At 46.5% G+C, this 27,877-nt stretch overlaps 1 protein-coding gene across 3 annotated transcripts; it reads left to right on the forward strand.

Annotated features, from left to right (window-relative positions):
- Nucleotides 1–670: 670 nt before the first annotated feature.
- On the forward strand, nucleotides 671–24,910 carry DNAJC16 (DnaJ heat shock protein family (Hsp40) member C16). Of its 3 annotated transcripts, none has more exons than XM_055002014.1 (15): nucleotides 671–690; nucleotides 6,240–6,425; nucleotides 9,690–9,756; nucleotides 11,710–12,049; nucleotides 14,803–14,987; nucleotides 15,828–15,932; nucleotides 16,753–16,911; nucleotides 17,856–17,986; nucleotides 18,745–18,928; nucleotides 19,618–19,800; nucleotides 20,120–20,196; nucleotides 21,073–21,153; nucleotides 21,251–21,346; nucleotides 22,169–22,336; nucleotides 23,803–24,910. In XM_055002014.1, exons 2-15 carry the CDS (start codon nucleotides 6,259–6,261, stop codon nucleotides 24,191–24,193), a joined length of 2,334 nt encoding a protein of 777 aa, XP_054857989.1. In that variant the 5' UTR covers nucleotides 671–690; nucleotides 6,240–6,258; the 3' UTR covers nucleotides 24,194–24,910. The 3 variants fall into 3 exon arrangements, with proteins under 3 accessions (XP_054857989.1, XP_054857991.1, XP_054857990.1); XM_055002016.1 differs by lacking the exon at nucleotides 671–690 and adding an exon at nucleotides 826–891; XM_055002015.1 differs by lacking the exon at nucleotides 671–690 and adding an exon at nucleotides 2,960–4,017.
- The last annotated feature ends 2,967 nt before the right edge of the window (nucleotides 24,911–27,877 follow it).

The raw sequence follows: 27,877 nt of genomic DNA on the forward strand, positions 1-27,877 counted from the left end.
CATTAATATATTAATAGCAGTAATATAAACAATGTTGACAATATCAACAGTAATATATCAATACAATATTAACATAACATATTAATATAATATATAACTGTGTGTGTGTGTTTTGTGCTGTCAAGTCGCCTCCCACCTATGGCGACCTTATGAAGGAAACACCTCCAAAACATTCTACCATTAACGGACTTCCTCTTATTAATAACGTTAATAGATACTTGTGTACATATGGAGAAAGAGAAAAATGCCAGTTTTCTGCCCTGAGCATTTTTTGCTGTGGTTTCAGCCGCCGCAGCCATTAAACCGGGGCAGAATTGCTGTGAACCAAACAAACAAACCAATCAGTGTCGAGGCCACTAAAAACAAAAACATTGTGACGCTAAGCCTTGTGCGCATGCGCCTTTCACCCCTTCCCTCTCGCCCCCTCCCACGGCTCTTTCCCACCATGCCTCACGGCATTATGCCGCTCTATCCCCCTGCTTTTCGCCAGGCCGCGCGTCTCTGTGGTAAGAGGAGTCCTCCGCATAGCATAGGTTTCTTCCGGTCAAGGAAGGCGGGGCTTGGGTTGTTTCCCTTCACGTACGGGCTGGGCCGGAAGTGAGTGCTTCGCTGCGCCGTCTCTATGGTGACGGCGGCGAGGGGCGGGCCTCTAAGCCGGAAGTGGGGACCGGGGAGACTGGAGCAAACAGGGTGGGTATGGCGAGCCCTTCGTCAGCTGCTGAAGGGGAAGATGGCTGTCAAAGCGCTGCGAGCTGAGGGGGGAAGGAGGGAGCCTCCCCACGGCCAGGGGAAGGAGTGAAGGGGGGAAGGCGTGAACGGTACAAAACAGCTTCAGGGAGGCCTGTCTGCAGGGGATAGGGTTGCCAACCTCCAGGAGGAGACCTTGGAAGGGTGGGTTCCATGGCCTTATTACCCCACTGAGGCCCCCTTCTCCAAACCCTGTCCTCTCCAGCTTCCACCCCGAAAATCTCCACGAAATTTCCAACCTGGAGCTGGCAACCCTAGCAGGGGGGTATCCTTATGGCGAGAGGCATTTGCACAATAATACAGGAGGTACTTCCTTGGTGGAAACTGGCATGTTTGGGGGTGGGCTTACAGAGTTTTCCCCTTCCCCTTTTTTTTGCATGTGTTTGTAACAGGTTGAAGCCTGTCCATGAGAAGCTTGGGTGCTTTTGTGGAGAAGAGGTCATAACAGAGCCTCCTTCTGTGCCGGCAGTCTACTGCTGATTTCCTGGGGTTGTGTGATAAGTTTTCTTCCCCTCCTCTTTTGTGCCTGATTTCAGAGTCCTCTTAGCCGGCCCGACTTTTATAATTCAGACAGTACTTAGACTGCCTATGAAGATAGTTTCAGGCGGATAGCCATGTTGGTCTGCAGCAGAAGAGTGAGTTTTGGGTCCAGTAGCACCTTAAAGACAAACCAGATTTCCAGGGTATGAGCTTTCGAGAGTCAGAGCTCTTTTCTTCACATACTTCCAAAGGGAGCCGTGACTCTTAAAGGTTTATAGACTTTCTGTGGTGGTCTTGGTGTTCAGAGGATTTCCATTTAGTTATAACAGTTAGCTTTCTAATGGCCCTACAAGGTAGACTTGTGGTGTTATGTCTGTCTACAGACTAAGGGGGTGGAGCAGAGAGAAAGTGGACTTACCTATAGTCAACCTGTGAATTTGTACTTCATAGTTCTGATTTTTAGCCCTCACTAGGTTAAATGTGATCAGCTATGGGTTTTTTTAAGATAATGAGTTATGTGGATCTTAGGCTGAGACTGCAAGTTGATTCTCATATGTTTATTGTTCTGTTTTTCTGGTTTTGTGATGTGTGCATTCTCTGGCATAAAATACGCTGCATCTGGATTTTTTAAAATAGGTGAAATCAATTTAGATAATTGGGATTAGGCCAAGAGGTTGGCACACTGTCCTTGAAAGGCATCTCAACTTCCTGAATATTAAAATATGTTTGAATCTTTGTTCCTGTTCTGGCTGTTGTAGCCCTGCCCTATGGGAAATGGAGGAACAGCAATTACCCCACCTCAAAGGCAACTCAAAAAAAGAGGCTAGTTTGAGCCTATTGAGTATAGGAAAGACATGTTAGAGGTTTGTGACTTTTTCTCCCTCTCCCAGAATATTAACACTGAATGAAGCTTATGGGGGAAAGATTCAGGGTATCTGTGATACATATTTATTTTTAAAAGCTCGTGAGTGCAAGGTAGATTGATGGCCACTAGCTTATATGTCATTGAAAGGAAATTAAACGCATTCAGGGAGGGTCAGTCTCTCTGGCATGATGGCTTAACGGAACCTCTGTGTTAGCTGTCGGTATGCTGCTGAACATGGGATTGGGGACGATGACAGCAAGAGGAGCCAATTGCTTTCATGCCATGTTTGTGGGTTTCCTAGCTGCATCAAATTTAAAGCAGTCTAAAGCCATAAAAGCATTAATGGAAACAGCCGTCAGCCGAAAGCAGCCTTTTAGATTTCTAAATTCTATTTAAAAACAGTCATCAATAAAGTACATCTAATTAATATGTTAATGCTAACCAGGGATGTATCAGCTTAACTGCTTGAGTCAGCAGTTTAAAACTGCTTGCAAACCGAAGGCTATCCTGGAAGAAAACAGTTTTTGGCAAGCATTAGGAAAATATTAGAATCTGGGCCTGGCAGACATCCCTGGAAGGATGTTCCAGAATTGCATAGTAATAGTGAAATGTACCACAAAAAATTGCATTTCTTGCCACAGTGTTTTGTCTTTGAGAAAGTTTAAAATAATTGAAACACATATAGATAGAAGCTTGCATATTGTGTATTTCTGATGCTGAATTTAAAAATGGAAACCATCCCCTGGTGAGCTGGTTTGAAACCAGGCAGATTGCCATGTGTTCCTATTCATGACTAACATAGAAGGTACTGAGGCCATGTAGAGTGACTGTGTCCGTTACATTTTTATTCACTTTTGGTTGAAGTTGTTGGTTCCAAAGCACTATTTTTCAAACTGGTTTGGGAAACTGTGCAGCTCCTCTAAAGCTTATCAGGGTTCCTCAATGAGAGATCAGCAAAGTGGTGGAGCAGCTGGCTTGACCATTACCAGTTGCCCACCTAACCTACAGCTTCAGCACGGTTTTGTTTCCAGTAGCAATGTGTGTTAATGTGGGGCAAATATAAAGCCCTATGTGCTTGGCCAATGTACCCTGTGGACTGAGTGTGTACATTAAAGCATACATCAGAAACCTCAGAGCTCCATAGTAGATATTCAAGGATTTCTCGGTGGCTGAAAAGGTTGCCTAAAAAGACTGAAACTTCTGAAGAAGGGAGCTTTGATTCTGGAAATCTTACACCCTGAAAATCTTTTAAAACTAGCTACTGAATTCAGATCTTGCTCTTCTACTGCAGACCAACACAGCTACCCACCTAAAGATTGAACATTTTTATTCTAAAACATGTATCTCTGGCTAAATTCCATAGTGTATGCAAATAATTGACCAGCAGTGTTTGACGGACAGATGCCTATCCGAGGTATCCTTCCTAGGCAATATCTAGAATCGAGGGTTTAATGTTACCTTTTTTCGTATGTTTCTTGCTGTTCAGGTGGCTTGGCAGCAGGATGCCTATGTAGAGCTTTCTGTCTCGCTTCTCTACAGTGCTTGGCATAATTCCCCCCCCCCTCCCTGATTTTGTATGTACTTTTCTGTGTAGATGTGTACTTTACCTTATCTTGAGCATCTTTACACCACCCTTGAAATAGAAACTCCAGAAATAAGCTGATTTGATCACCTCCTGCTTCTCCTTTCAGATGAAGAATAGGGGAAGGTGGTGAATAGTGGCAAAAAATGAATATTTTTATGCATCTAAAGCATATATCAGACGCCTAAAATACTTTCTCACCTTACTTGGCCTGTAGGAGTAGAGCAAGATCGTTCCATCATGAGGTGATTGAGAGCAGTGTAGTGGTTTGAACATCAGACTGGAGGGACCTATGTTTGAGCTGTCACCCGGCCGTAGAGTTCACCAGGTGCCCTTTGTTCAGGTATTATCTCTTGGCCCAGCCTACCTCACAGGGTTCTTGTGAGGATAAAATGGAGATAAACTTCAGACACTGCTCTGAGCTCCTCGGAGGAATAGAGGGATAAGAATATCAGCAGAAAAAAAATGGACCACATAATTTTAGATTACACATGGAAGATCACATTTTTATTCTCCCTATAACAGCAAGCATATAAAGGCTAGCTACAGCCTTTCTCGTGCAAGCTTTCTTCTTTTCAGGGAGTCCCCACCCCCCGCAATCTGGAAGAACGTTCTCACATGGTACGCCCTACCTGTAGTAATATAACTCATTCTCTCACCTTACTCCATCTGTACCATTTTTATTTTTGAATGAGGAGCAGGATCTCAGGGCAGCATATGTGAATCTCTCACACTCCCACTATATCACAGCAACCCTCTGAGGAAGAATAGGGTGGGGAGTGTGTGGGTGACTGGCCTGCAGTTACCCATTGAGCTTCATGTGTGAGTGAGGACTTTAATCTTGGTCTCCCCAGTCCTTATATGATGCTCTAATCACTACTCCAAACTGGCTGTCCCTTAATTTTTCTGCCTCTGTAGACCCAGCCGGACACACACATTTTTAGACTATGAGACATCCAAGGCTTCTAGTTGCTGTTGTTTGAAAATGTGTGGTTTGCACCTAGGAATCCAAAATGGTCCTTCATCCTGTCCTCTCAGGGTTTATGGGTTGGCTGCTATAAGAATCAAAATGTCCTTCTTCTCTCCCCACCCTGAGTTTTCTGGAAATTCCTGTCTTACATTTCTGCATTTGTGACATTTGAGCACAATGGTTATTCAGCAGTAGTGTCTCTTCCGTGTCCCCCTGGCTATACATGTATTTGTCTTTGAGTTTGGAATATCTGCAACTTCCTTGTCAGCCTCCCAGTTATGTTCTTAATTTCATTTATATTTTGATTAAAAAGACTGTTCTAGTTTTGCACACAGTTTGTTAATAACAGAAGTTAGTTTAGGTTTCTCTAGTGGTACCACCTGTTGCTGTGTTCATTGGATTTCTTTCTTTTTCACTTTTTCTTTGGGTTTCCTTTCACTGACCAGCAGCTTTTCATACAAATGTTCTCCTCTGCCTTGGCCTCCTTACAGAAGTGCTGTTTCCAGAAGCACCCCCACAATATTGTCCTCTGTTTGTCCTGTTTTCATGTTTTCCCCTGTTTTGCAGAGATTGTCCTCAAACCTAGTTTTGGTGCAATCTTTTTGGAGAGATTGCAGTCAGAGCCCCTTTGGTCGCTGTGTGCATGGGAAGATGTGCATGTAGTGGGTTCTGCCCACACAGGCACCATTTCCTTATGTTAGTTCCTGCAGCTGCTATTCTTCTCTCTTCTCCTGGAGGACTTTGGGCAGGAGGGTTTCTTAAAAATTAGAGATGGGCATGAACCAGGAAAAAAAACATGCAGTTCGTGGTTCGTCACGTTTCACAAACCACAAACTTTCATGAACCTGCTCTGGTTCATGAATTGGCTCGTTTTAGTTCGTGAAAATGTCACTTCCTGGCCAGCAAATCACCGCTTCCGGGTCAGCACAAGGTCACTTCTGGGTCAGTACAAGGTCTGCAGGAAGTCCATCCCCTGTTGCCTAGGAAACATATTGATCAGCGCTAGGCTGTCTGCAGTGATGAACTGAAAAACAAACCAAACAAACCAGCCTAAAGTTTGTGGTGGTTCATCAGAAATGGGATCTGACGAACCGCTGGTTCACGAACCACAAACCGGCTTGGTTCGTCACGAATTTTGGTTCGTATTTCGGTTTGTGCCCACCTCTATTAAAATGTAATAGCTAGGTTGTTTTAGCATAACAACATAACAATCTATTGCAACAGTATTTTAATCTGGATCAGCCTGAAGGTCTCTCTAGCCCACAATCCCATATGCTTTGGAAGTTCTCGAGGCTGAAGCCCTTCCCTTGTCCCCTGCAGCTGGTATTCAATTACACAGCATCTGTACGTGAAGGTTCTATTTATGCATCGTGACTAAGCAGCCATTGATGGAGCTGCCCTCTGAATGTGTCTCCTTTTAAAGCTGCCTAAGATAGCATCTGTTGCTAAACTCCTATGGGCAAAAGGAAAGTTGTGACCAAGATTGTGGGTGGGGGGAGCTGTAGGGTGCCCAGGACCGTGACTGCCATACTTCTCCACCTGCAGTCCCTACTGCCTACCCTTGCCCATTAATCCTGTGGAAATCTTCTTTGCAGGTCCTGTGAAGAAAGCAACATGGAAATGAAAAGGTTGAGCATCTCCTTGGTTGCATTTCTGTTTCTCGTCCTGGTCTTGCAGATTTTGTCCGCTGTTGACTTTGACCCATATCGAACCCTGGGAGTCAGTAGGACGGCCAGCCAGGCAGACATTAAAAAAGCGTATAAGAAGCTGGCCCGGGAATGGTATGTGAATCAAGAAATGCATTTTGATCTCACTTCTAGGCCAAAAGCTGGTGACCTGTTGCCTGCGAGGCCTCTCGTCCTTCACTGTCTTATGTTCTTGCACAGTAGTGGAAAATGTGCTTTGATTGTGAGGAGATAACCTAATGTAAGGTCAGGAGGGGCTTTGGGAGGAGACGGGGCAGAAAAAAAAAGCAAGACTGTCTATGAATAACAGTCGGAACGAGTCTTCCACTAAATCAGATTTTTTTTTTTCTTTTGCTAGTGCAGTTAGCATAAGGTCCAATTAGTTTAGGAAATATTGGGTTGGATCCAGACTGAACAGGCAGAATTCATTCATTCATTCTTTATTTATGGTCATTTGACCAGTCCTATTACACACTAAAAACAAAAAGGCATACAATAGAACAAATAAAACAATTTGAAATTAAGATCTAGTTACAGTACAGTATAATTTCCAAGACCTGAATATCACCAAACAGTATCTGGCTATTTGTTAGGTAATCTTGGCATTCTTATCAGATAGGAGATAATCAAGTCTAGCTTTTTCAGTGCGACCAGAGATTTTACCTAATAGCAGTGTGATCATCTCATCCCGTGCTTCCTTATAATATGGGCAGCTAAAAAACACGTGCTCTATAGTTTCTACCTCTCTTGACGGACAGGAGCAAAGCCTTTCCAGATTGGAGATTTTATTGTATCTGCCTTCCAATACTGCAGAAGGAAGGGCCAAGCACCTGACTAAACAGGCAGTTTCCATTGATTCCTTGTTCCTTAGGGTCTCTTTGTCCCCCAGAAGCACCATTTTGTGAAGGTCAGTTGGTCGCAGTAGGAGGGATCATAGCCATAATAGGAAAGTTCCACTCTGTGGATAGAAAATTTAGTCCACAGTTAATGAATAATGTGTGTTGGGATTGGACTTTACAGATGGCTAAAAGTGAATTATAGTTGGCTGCCAAGCCCAGTCACCAGTCGTGGAGCCCTGGTAGGGAGTATAAGTGCTGGTGTGCTAGCAGAGAGGGTGAGAGCATGAGATCATATGAACACATGAAGCTGTCTTATACTGAATCATACCATTGGCCCATCGTGGTCAGTACTGTCTACTCAGACTGGCAGTGTCTTTCCAGGGTCTCAAGCAGAGGTCCTTCACATCAGTTACTACCAGATCTTTTAACTGGAAGTGCCAGGGAAACTAGGGGTGTGACGGGCAGAGGGATCAGGGCCAATAGGGAAGCCCAGAGAGTGAGAGTGCCAGGAAGGAGGGTGGCTTAGGAGAAAAGGCCAAAAAATGCCGAGGGACCAGCTGTGGCAAGGTAAGAGCCCTTAGGCATTAGAGAGGCGGAGTGGAATTTTGGAGGAAGGGTAGGGAGAGATAACAAAGCTTAGAGGGGCTGATCCAAGAAATGGAGGATGTATGTTTGAATGTCATGTATTATTTCCAAGTTACCAGTCAAAGATATTTGGCCACAGGTGCCGTTTTTTTAAAATACAATACTCATTTTGGCCACAAAACCTTTAGGACATCTTGTAATGTTTTCACAGCATCTGTGTGCAACAAACATCCTATGCACAAAAACACGCATTTCAAAATTGACCCCCCCCCCATGAGTCTCATTTGGTGGAATAGATCCAGAGGAGTTAGCCGTGTTAGTCTGTAGTAGCAAAATCAAAAAGAGTCCAGTAGCACCTTTAAGACTAACCAATTTTATTGTAGCATAAGCTTTCGAGAATCACAGTTCTCTTCGTCAGATGCATGGAGGGCAGAAAGAAACTGGTCTAACAGCAAACTCCTTTGAACCTTTACACAAGCAAACTGATCCCCACATCAAAAGGAGCTGTCTGCATCTCCATATCAAAGGAGTTGTTTACATCCCTCCTCTCCTCCTCCCCTCCCCTCCTCTATATTTGACCAGTTTCTTTCTGCCCTCCATGCATCTGACGAAGAGAACTGTGATTCTCGAAAGCTTATGCTACAATAAAATTGGTTAGTCTTAAAGGTGCTACTGGACTCTTTTTGATTTGGTGGAATGGGTCTCTTCTGGGCATTGGACTGGCTGGTCCTCAGTTGGCAGAAATGTGGCGCTTTTGCCAGTTTTGCCCCAGTTGTGCTGTAGGAGCATCTCTTGCTGTGATTGTGTCATGCTTCATGTTGTCTGCTGACCCTTCATTTTGAAGCAGATACGTATTCAGGTGGAGGTACCTGTGTGTGCGTGTGTATTACTAACTCTTACAGTTGTCTACATACAGGGCTTTTTTTCTGGGAAAAGAGGTGGTGGAACTCAGTGGGTTGCCCTCAGAGAAAATGGTCATATGGCTGGTGGCCCCGCCCCCTGATCTCCAGACAGAGGGGAGTTTAGATTGCCCTCCACGCTGCTGCGTGGAGGGCAATCTAAACTCCCCTCTGTCTGGAGATCAGGGGGCGGGGCCACCAGCCATGTGACCATTTTCAAGAGGTTCCGGAACTCCGTTCCCCCTCGTTCCCCCTGAAAAAAAGCCCTGTCTACATACAAGATTATTCCAGTTCTTCTGTCTCACTCCCCGGACAGTCCCTTCATAGAATGCCTTGCCTGGTATCACAGTTGAATGGGGTTTTGAACTGGCATCTCCCAAGCCCCATACTTACTCTTTCTATAGGTCCACTACAGTGGACTGTATGTGAAATAAAAGGCTGAAAGTCTCACAGGGAGGCGCTATGGTTCAGTGGTACAGTGGTGCATTGCACGCAGAAGGCACTGGGCCCAGTCCTTGTTTTCTCCAGTGAAAGAACCTCAGATAGCAAGTGCTGGGGGAAAGGCCTCTCTCTCTCTCTCAAAAAGCCACTAGTCAGAATGGACAATTCTGAGCAAGATGGACTGATGCTCTGATCTGGCATGATTTTTTAACACAGCATTTGGCCTTTATGGGGTGTTCAAACATGGTGTGGTTCTAACCCATGTAGCTGTCAACAGCCACCTGGAAATGTGTGGGCAGAGTCTGTTCAAGTCTCAGAAACAATAAGGGAGCTATGCAAGGCTTTCTTTCGCTAAGAGCTCTAATTCCTTGTCTCCGTTTCCTGCCTCCATTCACCCATTTGCGTATGAAATGAACTCTACTCGGATAGGGTTGATTTCTCCCCCCCCTTTGCGCAGGAAATAAGCCCATTCAAATGTCAAATGGATTAAGCTTTGCATAATGTTTCTTCTGTCTTTGTTGCCCCCGCAGCTCCTGAGCTTAGAGCTGGCAGCCTCGGATCAAACCACTGACTCTCATTTTGTACTGTCATTCTAGGCATCCTGATAAAAACAAGGACCCTGGAGCGGAAGATAAATTCATACAAATCAGCAAGGCCTACGAGGTATTAAATGCTGAGATGGATGGGGGGTGGGCCTGTTTCAGACAAAAATAAGCAAGAGTCCGGCAGCACCTTAACAGACAAAAATAAAAAGATTTATTCTGATGGAAGCTTTCATGGAATAGAAAAAAACCACTTCCTCAGAGGCTGTGCAGCAGGTCCTCATTCGGTAGACCTCTTATGTAGGAAGAGTGGAAGAAATAAACAGCAGGGCCATGGGGGCCGGGAAAAGTACAGAGTAAAATGTGATTGTGTAAAACTCACATCCGTTCATGAAAAGTACGCAGACCATTCACCAGTTTTGCGTAATGCCTTGCATTAGAGAAGAGTGGCAGGGGATGTGGTGTCAAGTCACAGCCACCTCCAAAAGGTTTTCAAGGCAAGAGGCAAACAGAGGTGGTTTGCCATTGCCTGCCTCTGTATAGCAACCCTGGACTTCCTTGATGGTCTCCCATCCAAGTGCTAACTAGGGCTAACCCTGCCTGCGCTCTGATGAGCTTGGATCGGGCTATTGTAGGCCTATGCTGAGTAATAAATCCGAAGCCTTTATCCATTGCAGGGCTGGGGGGTGGGTGGGATGTTATGTTGTCAGGATGGACAATGTCTCCCTATTTTTCTTTACTCCTCTGGAGACCTAGTCTTGTAGCTGCTTTTGTTTTACTCTGTATGCTACAGGCATGACTTTCTAAGCATTACTAGGAAGGGAGTGGTTAACAAGGAAGAGCCAGTTCCTTTTGTGGCACCTCTTGGAAAGTTAGGGACATTACACAGAGTACAAACTAAATTAACTCTTGAATTAGGATGCCTAGTCTACCAACTGCAAGATGACTCATTGCCCCAGCTAACTGTGCTCTTAACTTCTTGGAATCTGTCAGCCAAACTGGACAAAACGTAGGGAGGTCTGTGGACTGGTTACCAGAGGGGTTGGTTGTTAAAAGTAGCCGGTGGAAAGGGGTGGTTGGGGATCAGATCAGAAGATACAATGGGAAAAGCCAGGATAAGTTGGTGGAGTTGCTTCCCTATGCAAGCTGACGAGGGGCAAGCCCTGTGCTTTATCTCTCCCACCTGGCCATCCTCAGACACTCAGGTATCCACTTGGAAAGTGTAACTTCCAGACAGGGCCTATCCAGTTGAACATCTGCAGGTTCAGATTGTGCGGTTGGTTTTGGGGAAATTGCTGGTGCAAAACAGGCTCCCTCTCTGCATATGCTCAAGGTCTATTTGTGTACTTCACAGCCTTTGTTTAGATGCCTGCTGGTGTCAGAGGCAGGGTGTGGGCATGCTTGATGAATGTGGAAGTAAGGCAAACTCTTGCTGCCCAGCATACACAAGGAACTGGTGTGTTTTGTGAACGTTAGGCTGTTAAAAGTGTACTTTTGTAGGTATTGCTTAAACCCTGGATTTATGATTGGGAACTTAGCCTTGGTGGTTCTGTTTTAAACAAATTGAAAATAGAGATGGATCAAGATGAGTAGCCATGTTAGTCTGTCTATAGCAGTAGAAAAGAGCAAGAGTCCAGTAGCACCTATAAGATGCTATGACTCACAAAAGGTCATATCCTACCACAAACACAGAGAGCCAGTTTGGTGTAGTGGTTATGAGCGCGGGACTCTAATCTGGAGAACCGAATTTGATTCCCCACTCCTCCACTTGTAGCCAGCTGAGTGACCTTGGATCAGTCACGGCTTCTAGGAGCTCTCTCAGCCCCACCCACCTCACAGGGTGATTGTTGTGGGGATAATAATAACATACTTTGTAAACCGCTCTGAGTGCGTGTTAAGTCATCCTGAAGGGTAGTATATAAATCTGTTGTTGTTGTTATTAGTCTTATAGGTTCTACTGGACTCCTGCTGTTTTCTACTGAAAATAAATACAAACTCATGTTTAGCCTCACTTAATGCAGAGTCTTTACCAGAGAAACATGATATAAAGTTCCTGTTTTTTAACCCTTACCAGATCCTTTCCAACGAGGAAAAGAGATTAAATTTTGATCGCTATGGTGATGTAGGGGAGAACCAAGGCTATCCCCAACAGCAACAGCACCAACAGCGCCAGTTCCACCACTTCCATGAAAGTTTTTACTTCGATGAATCGTTTTTTCACTTCCCGTTTAATTCGGACCGCCGGGACTCCTCGGACGAAAAGTACTTGCTGCATTTCTCGCACTATGTCAACGAGATCATGCCGGATAGCTTCAAAAAGCCCTACCTCATTAAAATCACATCAGACTGGTGCTTCAGCTGTATCCACATCGAGCCTGTATGGAAGGAGGTGGTTCAGGAACTGGAAGTGCTGGGTAAGAAAAGAACAAGCGGCAGATCACTTAAGAGGGCTTAACGCTTGTCCCAACCCAAGGGCAGGTAACATGCAGTTTCCCGACTTCATAGAATCGTGGAAGGGGGTCTTACAGACCATCTAGTCCAACCCCCTACCCAGTGAAGGAACAGGCAGAATCATCCCCAACGAGTATTCATCCAGCCGCTCCTTGCAGACTGCCAATGAGGGGAAACCCACCCAATCCCCAGAGAGCTGATTCCACTGTTGAATTACTCTTAACTTGAAGAAGCTTTTCCTAATATCCAACTGGTACCTTCCCTCCTGTAGTTTAAACCCATTATTGCGAGTCCTACCCTCTGTTGCCAAGAGGAACAGCTCCCTTCCCTCTTCTAAGTGACAGCCTTTTAGATACTTAGAAAGAGCAATCACGTCTCTCCTCAGCTGTCTCTTCTCCAAACTGAACATTCCCAAGTCCCTTAGTCTTTCCTCGTTGGGCTTGGTCTCCAGGCCCCTGATCATCCTGGTTGCTCTCCTCTGCACCCGTTCCAATTTGTCCCCATCCTATTTGAAGTGAGGCCTCCAGAACTGCTTACAATACTCCAGGTGGGGGTCTGACCAACATGGTATATAGTGGGACAATGATTTCCTGGGATGCGCATCATGATTTTGGAGGATGCCTTTGTTGATACACCGCAAGATTGCATTTGCCTTTTTTGCTGCTGCATCACATTGACTGCTCATATTTAGCTTCCCATCCACCTGCACCCTTATCCCTGCCTACTGAAACCTCTTTTGTTGCTACCAGAAGATGCACAAGCTCCGGCTCTGCTCAGTCTCCGAAGGAGGAGAATCTGAGGAGCTGCCGCTGAAAATGTCTCTTTATGAACCTTTGCAAAACATGTTATTGGTTGCTCTTAAAGCTCTTGGTGAGTTGCAGCAGCGGAGGTGGTCTTTCACGGTTTTTGTTAGCTTATCGCCAGCATGTTGAATTGAACCAGGAAAGCAACAGGAATGTTTTTTCACCTAATTGACTCTGGGTCCATTTTCAAAAAGGGAGGGGGGGGGCTGCATCTTCCCTAGGCTGGCCCTGTATAATTCCACAACTGTGCTGAGACCACTGGTGTGCTGTTCTTGGGAATAAAATTAATTGAGTAATGAAAGACTCCTGTGAGCTTCAAGAACCCACCCACAGAGAAGCCTGTGTGATTCATTGTTCTAGCCGTCCTCATTGGGTTTTGCTGGGAGCAAAGCTGATTCTCTGAATCAGACGCAGTTGGGTCGTTCAGTTTCTCCTGATGATGGAGGCACAGCAGAATAAACCCTCCTCAGAGAAGAGGCAGCCTGCCATAGCTTTGCTCTGGGCTTGCCTCTGTTGAATCAGGAGATGTAGGCCCAAGGCAGTGGCTTGTGCAAGGAAATGCCTGGCGGTGGTGGCTAGGAGGGGAGTTCCTACTCGAAGAAGGGTGCCTTCCATTTTAATCCTGAGAAAACAGATGCTTTGCCACCTCCATCAGAACTGGGAAATGCTGCTGGCGCTACAGTTCTGAGCTCCAAGCAGTCCCCTGGCACGGTCTCCATTGGCTCCAGTGCCATTGGCAAAGGGAAGATTTGTAGCTACAAGTATTTTACTGCCAAGAATCAGAGGCATTTAGCAGTTCTGCTTCAGGGAGAGTTGCAGCCATAAGGGGGCTCTTGTGGCCAGTTGCCAGGCTTCTGAGATGCCACAGCATTCCTTGTTTGGTTCCTCACCAAACCCCCAGAGGGATACAAAGGCCTGAAAAAAATGCAAATGGGAAGCGTTTCCTTGTTGGTGTAGCTGAATTTATCTAAAGCAGAGAGATGGGTGATGTCCATGCAGTCGCTGCAATCTCTGAGTTGCAGCCGTGGTTCATGCAGTAAACCTTTCCTTGCAGTCCCGCTGTGAGCCAAGCTACAAGTGACTTTTTTCACGTGGAGAACACTTGATTGTTCTTGCAAGGTTACCTGGGAAGTGAAGTCCGAGTGTCCTTCCCTTCTCTGTTAGAATCGCTGCCTGAAGAGCCAGAGAAAGCTGGTGGCAGCAGCAGCTTTTGCAAATGGTTTCTCCAATCATAATCCTGCTGGACAAGAGGGCTCCCAATGAGTGTTTGGGGGCGGGCAACTGCTACTTTCTTCCTGGGGGTCCTGCTCCTGGGGAGCTGCTCTGGAGAAAGCCGCCGCATCGGTGAAGCTCCAGCCGCAGCGACAGTGGAAGAAACTGCTGCTGCTCTAACATGCCCTCATTCCAGTTTTTCTCCAGGAGCTCAGGAGCAGGGGAAGGGCATGTTAGAGCAGCAGCAGATTCTTCCGCTGTCGCTGCGGCTGGAACTTCACCGACGCAGTGGCTTTCTCCAGAGCAGCTCCCCGGGAGCAGGACACCCAGGGAAAAAGTAGCAGCTGCCCACCCCCAAAGATCGTTGAGTGCAGGCTTGTGACTGGAGGAACGATTTGCAAAAGCTGCTGCTGCCGCCGGCTTTCTCTGGCTCTTCAGGCAGCGATTCTCACAGAGAGGGGAAGGACACTCGGACTTCAGTTCCCAGGAAAACTTGCGAAAATAATCAAGTGTTCTCCACGTGAAAAAAGTCACTTGTAGCTTGGCTCTGTGCCTGCCTGATTCTGCAACATAAGGTGCAATCACAGCTTTCTAGTGGTTTTCCCTCCCTGTGGTGCCCTGTGTCCGAGCTTAGCAGAGAAGACAAATCTGCTTTGCTTTTGCTAGGATGTCTTTCATTACTAGCCTCTCGCCTCTTTCAGGAGTAGGAATCGGCGTTGTTCATGCTGGTTACGAGAGACGCCTGGCACATCACCTAGGAGCACACAGCACCCCCTCAATCCTGGGACTTATCAACGGGAGAATAACCTTTTTCCACAACGCAGTTGTTCGCGAGAATCTGCGTCAGTTTGTAGAGAGCCTTCTTCCTGGGAACCTCGTTGAGAAGGTAACTTGCTTTAAGTGATTTTTTCTCTTTGAGGTCAGTTTTCTCCCAAAGGTCAGTTGAGCCCAGCTGCTGGTTTTCTCCAGATGCCAATCAGGCATCTCAGGGAAGCTGGGAATGAGGGCAACAGCCTCCCAGAATTTGCTCTCTCCCAGAATTTGCTGATTAGAGGTACACTGCTTCTGAACAGGGAGGTTCCATTTATTCGTGGATGGACTTATCCTCCATGGATTTGTTTTGTTCCTTTCCAAAACCATCTGAGCTAGTGGCAATGAGTTCCTTAGGTTTAATTAAGCCTTGTGAGAAGTGCATCCTCCTTTGAAGCTGCCTTATGCTGAGCTAGACCATTGGTCCATTGGCGTCAGTATCGTCTACTCAGACTGGCGGTTGGCTCTCCAGGGGTCTCAGGTAGTGGTGGCCCTTCACATCAGGTACTGCCTGGTCTTTTTAAATGGAGATGTTGGAGATTGAACCTGGGACCTTCTGCATGCGAAGCAGAGACTTTTCCACTGAGCCAGAGCCCCCAAGTCAACATTCTGTCTATTAAACTTTATTGAGTGAGAAGATCCCATAATAGTGAAAAGTCTGCTGGGTTTCACGCAAAGTGCAACTTTTTTGCAAGGGAAAATTGAACTGGGGAGAGCCCGGTGGCAAAAACCTTTGTGCTATTTTTTCACCCAAATATACCCCTGCTTCTTCTGCTGCATAAAACCTGTCACATGCAACAGCTGTAAACATGGAATGCCTTTGAAATACAGTTTTAAACCTGCATCTACGTCTGCCACGTAGTTTCCCTCCCAGCGTTTAGAAACTGAAAGCGATTATTTCTGTTTTACTTTGAAGATTACAGATAAAAACTATGTCAAGTTCCTGTCCAACTGGAAGAAGGAGAATAAGCCGCACGTGCTTCTGTTTGATCACATGCCTCTCGTCCCTCTGCTATACAAGGTAAAGGTTGCTTCGCTGTGCAGCAGAGCTTCATAATGCCATCTTCCTAGGTCAAGAGAGGCTTCCTTAATATAAAGCAGTGGAGATCTTCTGGCTTACTTTCTGAAGGGCCGTGATCTTCAGAGTCTCCTTGAAAACTCCCTGTACCAAAGTTGCCATGGATCCCAAAGAAGCCTTCCCTAACAGTGTCATGGGCTGGGAAATTTGTTGGAGATGAGTAGGGCTTTGGGAACAAGTAAGACCTGGGTGAGTGGGGAGAAGACTGGAAAGCCGTTCAGCAGAATGAGGAGATGAGAACCAACTGGCTTGGTGAAAATGCAGAGCAGGGAGAGGGTGAAACCAGACAGAGACAGCAGGATTTGAGTCCGACGGCACCTTAGAGAGCAACAAGATTGTCGGGGTATAAGGTTTTGAGAGTCAAAGCTCCCTTCTTCAGATACCTTCTTCCTGGGCAAAGACAGGAGGTGTGAACTGCAGAGGCTGTGTTTGGCTAGTGGGATCCCATACCTAGGTGCATGTCAGAGTGTGAAACAGGGTGTAGGACACACTGTGCTGCATTGGGAATATGTCACAATCTAGAGTGCTACATCCAGTTTGCCTCCTTTCATCACAAATAATGCCATTTGAATTTTTTTTTTACAGTCCTTGCAGTTTCTAAATTGTGTTTGGTGGTGGGGTCGGGGTGGGGCTCCCTGCCCTTTCTGAGTCAAGCTGCGTAAGAGCGGCAAGTGCAATTCTGTGCTACCCACCCCTTTGCCCAGGCTATAGTGGGACAGCAAAATATTCTGTATTAACCTCACTGTGTGTGGATGTCTTCCAGCTGACTGCTTTTGCATATAGAGACTATTTATCCTTCGGGTACGTGTACGTTGGTCTCCGAGGGACAGAAGAGCTGTCCAGCCAATATAACATCAATGTCTACATGCCCACCATGATGGTCTTCAAAGAACACGTCGACAAGCCTGCTGATGTCATCCAGGTATGCAACTGCCATGAGAGGCTGCCTGGAGACTCTAGCGCTATGCGAGTTGTGTTGCTCAATAATGTCCATCAGAGGCTCTTGTGGTTCTTGGTGGTGGAAAGTGCCCTTAAGTCATAGTTGACTTATGGTGACCCCTGGTGGGGTTTTCAAGACAAGACTAATAGAGGTGGTTTGCCATTTCCTGCCTCTGCAACCCTGATCTTTGTTGGAGGTTTCCCATCCAAGTCCTAACCAAGACCGACCCTACTTAGCTTCTGAGATCTGATGAGATCAGGCTCACCTGGGCTATGCAGGTCAGGGCCTTGGGGCTCTTAAAAGCTCTGCATTTACTGCAGTGGATGCTTTCAGGAGGCAAACGTGATGTTCATTGAATTAGCAGATACATAGAAGAACACACACACCCCCGCCAAATAAACAGTGGGGTTATAAGGTAATGAAATGCAGGAGGTATGGACTGTGACACTGCTGGGTAAAGCACGATTGTGTACATGCAGTGACTATTCACAAAAACAGCAAAGCAATAGATACACATCTTCCTTAGGTATGCTTAGCTACTTTGCCTTTGTGTTTGCATATTCCATAGATGTGTGTTGCCCATATTTATTTATTTATTTACCTGCCATTCTTCCCAATACAGATCCAAAGCAGCTTTCTTCTTCATATCTAGTCTGTTGCCTGGCCGTTTCATTCTCCCTTTTTAGTCGCTGCTGCTACAGGGCAATTATTTTTCTTTCTGACAACTGTTTAATAGCTTTTCCTCCTCTTGAACTGTAAATTTAGCTCACTGTGCCTTCAGTGTTTTAAAAAAGAACACTCTTTGGGGTTTTGGGAATCTGTAGACATAGGGAAACCCATTAAAAGGCACAACTGAAGTTCTGCAATTGGTTACCGACACTCACGTTTAGGCTTCACTGGTGTTTACCTGTTTTCCTTTCTTCTAGGCCCGGGGTATGAAGAAACAGCTTATCGATGACTTCCTTTCCCAGAACAAGTTCCTGATGGCATCCCGGCTCACCAGCCAGAAGCTTTTCCAGGAGTTGTGTCCAGCGAAAAAGTCTCACAGGCAGCGCAAGTAAGGCATGCAACAGAGACAGCTCCATACTGCCGGTTTATGAGGCTCCCACCTTTGATTATAGGCTTTACTTGTGTTAATTTTGATCAAAGGGAGAGGGCTGTTCTTAAGAACTTCACCAGTCAGGACTGGTTTTCCAAGCTCATGTTGTGCTTTCCTCAGATCTTCCCATAATTGAGTGATTCTTTGTCATAGTAATCCAGCATTGAGAGTAGGATTTGCCTGGCTCTTAAGGGTGTCCATTGATGTCATCCCATACCCATGGAGAAGCTGACGAAAAGGCCCAAAAACATCGGCTCACAGCTTCCCCCAAGCTCTGCTGATGGAGAGACCTTGCCCGACCTGTAGAGCTAACAAAAGAGGCTGCCCTGGGTTGCTTGAAGAGGGGCTTGATAGTGAAGGGGGTTGTGGCTCCGTGGTAGAGAATCTCCTTTCCATGAAGAGGTCCCAGATTCAATTCCTGGCATCTCCAATTGAAAAAAGAATCAAGGCAGTGGGTGATACGAAAGCCCTGGAAATAAGACTCTGGGGAGCTTCTGCCAGTCAGAGCAGTCAATACTGACCTCACCGGACAATAGTCTGACTCAGCCTGTAAGGCAGCTTCATGTGTAGTTCTGCTTCCAAGCCCAATCTGGTCGCTCGTGGAGGAGATCGAGCCTCCCTTGACATATGCCTGCCCCTGACATGGTTCCACAAGGACACTGGTCTTCTTCGTTTCTCAGGAGATCTTGAATTCTCTCTCCTTGGTGGCGGTCTAGGTATTGTGTGGTTTTGATTACCGGCGAAGGAGACAAGTTTGCTGCTAGCTACGAAGCATTTCTGGCCTTTGCCATGGCCAACACCAAAGACACTGTGAGGTTTGTCCATGTCTACGGGAGCAGCCAGAGGGAGTTTGTCCATATGTTACTGACAGACGACGACAAGTTTTGGGGGAAGTCTGCTGTGAGTATTCTGTCTTCCCAAGCCGGATCTCTCTAGCTCTTCTATTTGGTTTTTAAATGTTTAGTTTAACTCACCCCATATCTTTCAGGATAGGTCTGTTAAAGAAAGAGTTTATAAATAACCTCAAGCTGAAATGGGACAACCCATTGTGCTTCATAAAAAGAATGTTGCTGGAACCAGTAATAGTTAATCAATCATCAATGCCAGCGATTCATTATATTGAACAGATGAGACTTAACCTTCTGTGAGAGTAGGGGAGATTCAGGTTAAAGTCCCCTCTCAGCCAATAAAGCAAATGGGGTATCCATGGGTCAGTCATGCACTCTCAGCTCGACCTACCTCACAGGGTTGTGGTGATGCTAAAATAGTGCTACTAAGATGGGATTTCAGGAATGAGTCTTGAGTTATTCCGGCAGCCACAACAGGCCCAAGGTATCATTTCTCCTCTTCTGTCTTGTGACTAAGGATTCCTGCAAACTCATGTTCCAGGCACTGGGATCAATGAACACTCCAATATATGAGGGACCCCTCCCCCCCAAAAAAATCTTAAGGAAGTTACTTTTGATGCTTTGGTTTGATGGTGGACTGATAACAAGTGTCTGCTTTGCCCGTGACTGTTATTAAAGAACTTTTCAAAGCTTGTGGCCTTCCCCACCAAATTGCTGTCCGTTCCTTTGTCTCTGGTCCAGGTGGTCATCTTGGAGAGGCGAAACAACGTGGGGCGAGTGGTCTATAAAGCTTTGGAAGAACCCTGGAGTGGTCGCAAAGAAGACAACTTCATCCTGCTGGATATTTTGGACCAGCTGAGGACAAACCCCGAAGTTCTGTCTTCTGATACCATCTTGGCAGACTTGAACGATGAGCTTGCTCCTGTATGTAATGTTGACAGTTCTAATATGCATCTATGAATGTTATTGGGAGAGGTCAGTTGGTGGGGAGGGGACGGTGGTCCTATTAATTTAGCTCCCCAAAGCTCTAGATTCTGCAACCAAGGGTGGGTTAACGGGATCACAGCCCCATCTGTGGCATATTTGCTCTGCTAACAAAACCTGTGTAAGAGCTGCTGCTGCTAAGCCCTTGCCCTCGAGGTTGTGTAACCAAAAGTGTTTTGTCGCTGTGTGCGCAGAAAGGAGGGTGTGCTTTGCAGTGCTGCTTTGTGATGCTAACCACACCTCTTCTCTTCTGCCACAGGTTTTCTTTCTCCGCTGGATCTATTCTGCTGCTGACTATCTCTCAGAATGCTGGGACACCCTCTTCCATAGCAATTGGTATGGGTTTCTGGATTCAAAACCCCCCAGTGCTGTCGAATTTGCATTTTTGTGTCTTGGTTGCGCAGTCCGTAAAATAACTCATGATATTTAAGCCTCTTGAGAGGCCTTAAGGAAAAATTGGCTGGAGTAGAGGAACCAAGCATCCCTGTCCCTCGAGAAGTTTCCTTAGTTAAGGATTGCCTTGGTCAGTCAGCCCAAGAACTCCAGCTTTTTGGATCACAACCTTGCTATGTTACCACAATTGCAAATTCTGAATTTTGCAGAATTAGAAGTATTTGGGAGGGGGGGGTCTCAAGTCTTTAGGGTACAGACATTTAATCCCTCCGCCGGAGGAACCACCATTTTTTGGGTTCCTGAGACACTTATAGGCAATAATTATTTCTATAGCACTTGCTACAAGTTGTCAGCAGGAGGGCATCTTTCACCCCACCTCTTCCAACCCTCTGGCCTACTTACTAGTTTGGTTTAGATGGGGGAAACCTGGGAAGACTGGTTAGGAAGCCCTTGCTGCGCAGGCATCTTCTTCCATCTCTGTCCTCCCTTGCAAAGAGCAGCCATGTTAGGAAAGGAGGCGGGCAAGAGTGGGAAGTAGGCAGCCTGTGCCCAAGAAGCAAACAGGACGAGCCGTCAAGGTGGAGGCGCAAGGCACTCCTAGGAGATCAAGGAAAGGAAGCGGACACATTTGAGGTGTTATGAGAAAAATGGGGAGGCGGTGGCTGCAGAGAGACAAAAGGAGGCTGACCCCTGAGTCAGCTCAGTTTCACCCTCGTGTGGAAGCTTGATTGTTCTGCAGGTAGGAAGCTCCCGGACCAAGCAGAGGCAGGCTTTGGGTGCTATTCTGGGGCTGGCCTTCACTTGTGGCATTTCTTGCAGGCGAGAAATGATGCCCCTCTTGTCGTTGATCTTCTCTGCCCTCTTCATTCTTTTTGGGACTGTTATTATTCAAGCATTCTGGTAAGTGGCCCCCTTCCCCTCTTCTTTGTTTGCATTTTGATCCCGAGTTCCAAATCGATGTTGACTGTCACTTTTCATTGTTGTTTTTTTCTTTCAGCGACTCAGGCGATGAGAGAGATTCGCCTCCTCCCAAGAAAGACGAAGTCCCCTCAAAGAGCGAGAAAAACGACACAGGCTTCACAAAAGATAACAGGTTCCTCTGCATATTTCTTCCAGTTTCTCTTGAACCGAGGCAGGGAGGCCCTAGAGGGCGCTAGGCAAAAAACAGGCAAGAAGAGACGAGCACAAGAAGCGCAGGTCCTTGGCGTTTCTAACCAGCCCAGTGTTGTCTAGCTGGGCTGCCTCTCCTGGGTCTTTTTCATACAAGAGATACTTATATTTGCAAATGACAGGATTTGAATCCGGGACTCCGTAGGCAAAGCATGTTCACCACCACCAAACAGTGGCCCTTCATCACTGGGATGTGAGTGTATCTTCAGTGACAATGAATATTTAGACCATAGGTCCTTAACTGCAGTCAGCCTCTAGCCAACTCCTGCCGTCTTCCCAAGGGCTGCTACCAGAGATTCCTAAACTCAGTGTCCTTTTGGCTGACTTGAAGCAATGCTCTAACACATTTAACCTACCCACAATGTGGTGTGGAAGATGACTGTCCCCTCTAATGACCAGTCCTTAAACAAGTCTCTGTCTCTTGACCGAAGAGAGCAAAAGCTTGTTTGTTTGTTCCAGTTTTATGATGAAAACCTTGTAACCCCAGCCAGAAATCACTCTATTTTAATTAAAGCGTTTGTTTAAAATAAATCTGATGATGATAATTGAAACGATTAAAATAAAAAAATGTACAGAAGACGTAGGCCAGGGAGATTAAAAGTAGCTAGGCATACATTTCTTATTCTACCTGACTTGAATTTAAAATTAATTGTAATAATTAAGATTCATCCCAAAGCCTTCGTACTTCTGAATTATCGTCACCCATAACCCCATAAATTGTCTCTGATTCCCACCCACCCCTCAGGATTCCAAAGAAGGGTTTTGTTGAAGTGACTGAACTAACGGACATCACCTACATGAGCAACTTGGTGCGCCTGAGGCCTGGACACATGAACGTGGTGCTGATCCTTTCCAACCCCACAAAAACGCCCCTGCTTCAGAAGTTTGCCCTGGAAGTTTACACCTTCACCGGGTGGGTACAGGATGCCTTCTCAGCTGTGTGTTAATTCCCCGCTGCGGAGAAGACAGAATCATGTTCTTTTCAGGCCTGGAAGGAAAGAGCGATGGACAGCATGAGTATTGAGTGCATGCCTGCAAGATGCGGCCCACAGAGTTATGTGCTTGCACTTAGGGAGGGCTGTTTTCCCCCCTGCCAAATAAGAGCATGACTGCTGGGGGCGGGGGGGGGGGGCGGCGGCATTTTTTCCTCCTGTTTTGATCATGGAGCAGAATTCCTTTCCATTCCTTGCCCTTTTCAAGGCCAGCCTCTTCAAAGCTTTCAAGTGAGGTTGGTTGCTCTTGTTTTTCATCCTGTGGATAGAAAATTAAAGCTGAGAAAAAAATGACTGGAACCCAGTTCCAATTTTATGAATTTTAAAAATTAGGGTGTTTTTTTTGTTAGTGGTGGTTTATTTTCGGGTTCCTTTGTCCTGTGCAATAATCCAGAAGGTTAAGGATGATCGGGCCAGTCAAAATTGGTCTGAATCCTGTGTCGTCATAATGCCAGCTTTCAAAAATGTTGCTGCTGGTTCTTGCTTGTACAGGATTGAGCCACCATTGGGGCAATCATTTCCAGCAGGGAAAGGAAAGTGGGTGGCAAAGTGCTGACTTGAAGGGGGGGACCCCAAGGCATACGTAGCACTGAAGTGTTCGGGTACCTTTTGGGCATGCTGCTTTCCTGCACTTACGACTAAAACTTTTGTGATAGCCAGATGGCCTTGGAGAACTGGACACCTGTCTTGGGTTGGGAGGTAGACCCGTTTCAGAGTTGATGATGCCTCACCCCTTCGTGGCTGGCTTGGGCAGTTCTTTGGTGCTCCACAAATCGGAGCTCTGCTCCATTGGCTTTTGTAGGGTATACTCGCAAGCCAAACAGGACAGTGGGTGGAGGACATTATTTCAGTTGCTTACAGTCCTGCTTTCTGGGGCCGCTTGCACTTTCTCTCCCACCCCCTTTATACTCACAACAGCCCTATCAAATAGATTGGGCAGAGTTTACTGACAGAACCCAAGGTCGCTTAGCGAGTTTTGTGGCTCAGCAGGGACCTGAAATTGGTCAGATCTGAAAAGTCTTAAGTGCAACTCCCTGACCTCTAAATTGCACCGAGAGTTGCAGATGACTTTACCCCACTTTCATACAGTTCTTTTAGCTCATTTTTGTACTTCCTTTCTGTGAAGGCACTCAAGCAGGCTACAGTGTAGAAAAAGAAAATAACCCAATGAAAGGTGAAAAAAGCCAAAATGATAAACCAACAGAGCACCTTTGAGGAGGAGACCTGCCTTTCCCTGCAGCTGTGAACACCATCTGAGACCACGAGTCATTCCAAGTGCATTTTCCAACACCTTTCTGCATGTTCTCTCTGTGTTTCTTTTTAAGGCTTCGTACATTTTTGCTCTCCCTCTTCCAGTCAACCCCTTCTTCTCCTGTTTTCCCTCTAGGAGCAGCTGTCTTCATTTCTCCTTCCTCAGTCTGGACAAGCACCGGGAATGGCTAGAGTACGTGCTAGAGTTTGCACAGGATGTGGCCCCCATCCCAAATCAATATGACAAACACTTCCTGGAACGTGACTACACGGGCTACGTCCTGGCCCTGAACGGCCACAAAAAGTACTTCTGCCTCTTCAAGCCTCACAGATCGGACGGGGACATGGATGCCCTGGGGCACTGTGATGATTCCGACCTGGCGGAAACCCGAGGGAAATCCTCCTCTTCCAGTCCCCGGGCCAGGTCGGTCAAAAGCAAACTCGACAAGCTATCCTTGTGGATGGAGAGACTCTTGGAAGGTTCCTTACAGCGGTTTTATATCCCATCGTGGCCTGCACTAGACTGAAAAAAAAATGGGGATGTTGACAAAGAATCTTATCACTGCTGCAGACTCTGAAAGAGGACAACCATAAACACCTTGTTTCCGGGAATTACGTTGTGTCGACTAGAGGGTAGCTTTTTAGAGAAAATTCTCCTAGGCCCAGTGAATTAGAAGCGTCTTTCCCATGTTTTTCAACCTAGGAGCAATGGAAATAAAAATGCACTGACTTCCACTCTGGTACCAAATGGTTCTAACGTTCTGGAGCTACGCAACCGAAGACCGACAGTAGCCAGTGACGGACTCTCTTTCCTGCTTTCCCGGCCTCCTTCGTTTCTGCCGTTGGGTTTTTCTCCGATGTCGGTAGAAACTTCCGGCCTTGCTGCTATGGGAGCTCATTTTGTGTACTGATTTTTTTAATTATTATTATTGTTTGGTTTTTCATTTTTACTTAAGTGAACCTTGTTCAAAAGCAGTTTGGGCCACGCTGCTGCTCCTCTTCCCATGCTTAGGCTGTGGCGCATCCTACCGGGCCCATTCTGCAGAGAGCTCGCTGCGTCTTGTATCAAGAGTTTTTACCTTGTGGCTTCCCCCACCCCCCCAATGAAAAATTATTTGGGATGCGTTTGGGGGTATCTCCCTTTTGTAGCAAAAGACTAAGGGGGTAGGAAAAGGCAGTGGGAGGTAATGTACTGTCTGCATGCTCTCCAGGCTCCTGTGCAATAAACCTACGTACGGAATTCACCAGCTAAGCCATCATGAAGGGAGGAAAGGGGGGGGGGGATATCTCAGCCATAAGTATGTCTGAGACAAGGAGCCATTTCAAGTATACGTTCTGTTGCCTTCTTGAGCGTTTTCTGTTCATTCTTAAGACTTGTACAGCCATACCGCTAAAACCATGTTTTTAGATTGCAAGATTATCTCCTGGTCTCAGGCAACAGGTGAAAGAGATTGCGAGTCACTCGCCAGGCACCATTTTCAAAACAGCATTGGTTCATCTCTAGGACAGTAAATAATTACCCTTCCATTGTGTCGAGGAACTTCAAAAAGTCTGTTGCCTCTGTCCAGTTAGGTTTAACGTGCTTTCAAAAGTTTTCAGCTACAAGAGAAATTTTATTTGGGGGGGGGAGTGGGGGATTCCTCCATCCCCAGCTTGTTCAGTTTCAGCCTCTTTGAAACCAGTCTTAAGTTTAGGTTTTATTTGAATTTTTATTTGAACTGCAAGGTGGTGTCTCTGCCCCACCCACCCCTTTTCAAAAATGCACCATTCAGGATAATTCAGAATCAGTCTCCTTCAGCTAATTTGGGACTGAGAATCCATGCATCTGTTCCACAGCTAGTGGTAGTGGAATTCTGGACAAGAACCGCAGATTGCCCTGAACACTCCTCTGTATTAAAAAAATGGGGGAAGGAATCACTCCCCATACAGGAGAGAGAGAAAAGGCAATGTAGCCCTGCCCCTGGGGTGTGTGATCACCCCAGAATGGAGTTTTGTTTTTAATGTGGGAGCCATTCAAGCGCCTCCTTCCTGTTGCTTGGAGTGGTTCAGCCCAGAATTCTACCTCTTCGTTCTTTGCAAGCTGTAGATAGGCTGTATATACGTTCTTTGCAAGCTGTAGATAGATAGCTGTAGACAGCCCTGGATTGGCCCACCCATCCAGCAAAGGTGGGGGGCAGGGGAGAATGAGCTTGAGAGAGTAGACTGTGTTGAAGGGTGGGGAAGACAGCATTTCTGAATGCTTTTCCATGCAAAAATTAAAAAAAAAAACTCCTGAAGACTAGCACAGTAGGAAACTTTCTCTCTGGTATGCTAGTTCTTGTAATTAGCAGGGGTGTTTTTTTTTTACTTAAAAAAAAGCTAGTTTTGGTCTACAGTCCAAAATTCTATCACCTCATTTTCTTGAAGGTGTAAACTGGTTTTTAATGACATGGCAGGTACCTGGAAGGAGGGATGGCTGCTTTCCACTTCCATATATTTTGTAAAATAATAATGTGCTGCTTTTCAGCATCTATGCAGTTAGCACCCAAAGAGGCGTGGTGGTATCTGCCACATCTGTAAAGCTGGCTTGGTGGACTCTGCCCAGCCCCTGTTCAGAATGTAGTTGCTCCCTGGTTATCCAGGGACATGGGAAATCCTGGCTTTTTACAGTGGGGTAAGGCTGTTCCCAACACATACGCCTGTGGTTTGGTGGCTTTCTTCCTGTATAATTCTTCAGTTTTTAACACACACACAGTTCTGGAACAGCTGCTGTAGCAGCAGCGACTGTCCTTGTCCGGTCCCACTACAATGGCCAAACTTGAGAGCAAGAAGACGACTTTCAGGGAGGGAGGGATGCTTTGAAGCATCAGTCTGTGAGATCACTCCAGCAATACTCGTCTATTCTGGCTCCATAAAGAGGCCAATAAACAGAGCCATGTAGGAGTTAGAGAGAAGTGATTGAACTATGTGCTCCAAGGCAGTAAAGCTGACCGCTTTGCTGTCCTGGGGTTGAGGAACTCGTGTGCCTCAGTCGTGGAGCGCACTGCCAGCAAAGGAAGGATCTCGTAGCGCACAGCACTGCAATAATGATATAGTCTGCCAGGATCAAATAATAGGCAAAGCTCCTGGATGCATTCAGTTTTCATAGGAATGCATTTCAGGCTTCCTAGAAGAGGGACCTCAAAGATCTAAGAGCAGCGTCCTGCAGAAAGATCGAAAAAGTTCCCCAATGCTGAAAGTCAAGGAAGCCGCTATCACGGATGTTTGGTACAGAGCCAGCATGTGACCTACCATGGGGGGGTGGGGACAGACTGCCTACCCGCCTGCTGACAGGTGGTGGTTTTCAGTAAGGGGAGAGGCCCCTGACCAAAGCAGCATCGGGAAACGGAGGTTCTTGCAGCCCCACTGCAAACATTACTTACGGTGCTGCTTATCTTTGCATAGTGGAGCAGGCTCTCCTCCCCCACTGCATATCTCCCAGGGCCAGGTTCAGGTTTTCAGGGACTTCAGTCCTCCTGTGGGTTGCCCCCCGCCCCCGCTTCCGCAGGCTCTGCCTTGTACAGTAGACCTTCCTGCCTGCAGCAGCTGCTACCGCCATTGCTACTGGCTCCTTAGCAGTGGGACAAGGCTGGGCTGCAGCCGCCAGTGGCTCACCCGTGTGGGGGCACTGAAGCCCAAAGGATTTTGCAAAAGAAACGTGTGTCCTGCCCTGACATTGACCTGACACCCTATCAAATATCTCACATATATAGCTGCTCCGACTTTTTTGGCTGTGAGTGGGGAGATACTAGGGAGGAATCAGGCACCCAATTTGGAACGCCCCGTTTGAATGCATGTGTGGCTGCGAGAGGAAGTGGGGGGGGGGGGGTGCTCTTCCTCCACTTTACACACTAGAGCCCCACTGTCGGTATCTTTAGGAACTCTGGCCTGCTTGCCTTTTGCCAAAAGGTCTGTACCTTCTGCCAATGTTAGCGAACCCATTCATAGAAATTCGTGTTGGTCTGGAATGAACTGATACTTTCCCCCCCTGCTCTGTCATCGTATCCCATGTTCTAAAGAACAACGTGCTTCCACTGCCTGGGTCCCAAACATAAAACCCCTGGAATCTGAAGTGAAGCCTCTTCAAAAGGCAGAAGGAGGGGGTTGTTTAGCGCCCAACTCCACAGGCGCCGTTTGCTTTTCCTTTGACGTAGATGTGATAATCCCCGTAGCTGCCTTTTGACATCCATTTT

This window comes from Eublepharis macularius, chromosome 17, assembly GCF_028583425.1.
Source record: "Eublepharis macularius isolate TG4126 chromosome 17, MPM_Emac_v1.0, whole genome shotgun sequence".
Classification (NCBI taxonomy): Eukaryota; Metazoa; Chordata; class Lepidosauria; order Squamata; family Eublepharidae; genus Eublepharis; species Eublepharis macularius.

Excerpts from the sequence above, each read along its gene's own strand:
- DNAJC16 (XM_055002014.1), top strand. The coding sequence starts at position 6,259 with ATGGAAATGAAAAGGTTGAGCATCTCCTTGGTTGCATTTCTGTTTCTC. Across the intron at positions 18,929-19,617 it reads AGTTTTGGGGGAAGTCTGCT|GTGGTCATCTTGGAGAGGCG; the intron begins GTGAGTATTCTG and ends TCTCTGGTCCAG. Across the intron at positions 21,154-21,250 it reads GTTATTATTCAAGCATTCTG|CGACTCAGGCGATGAGAGAG; the intron begins GTAAGTGGCCCC and ends TTTTTCTTTCAG.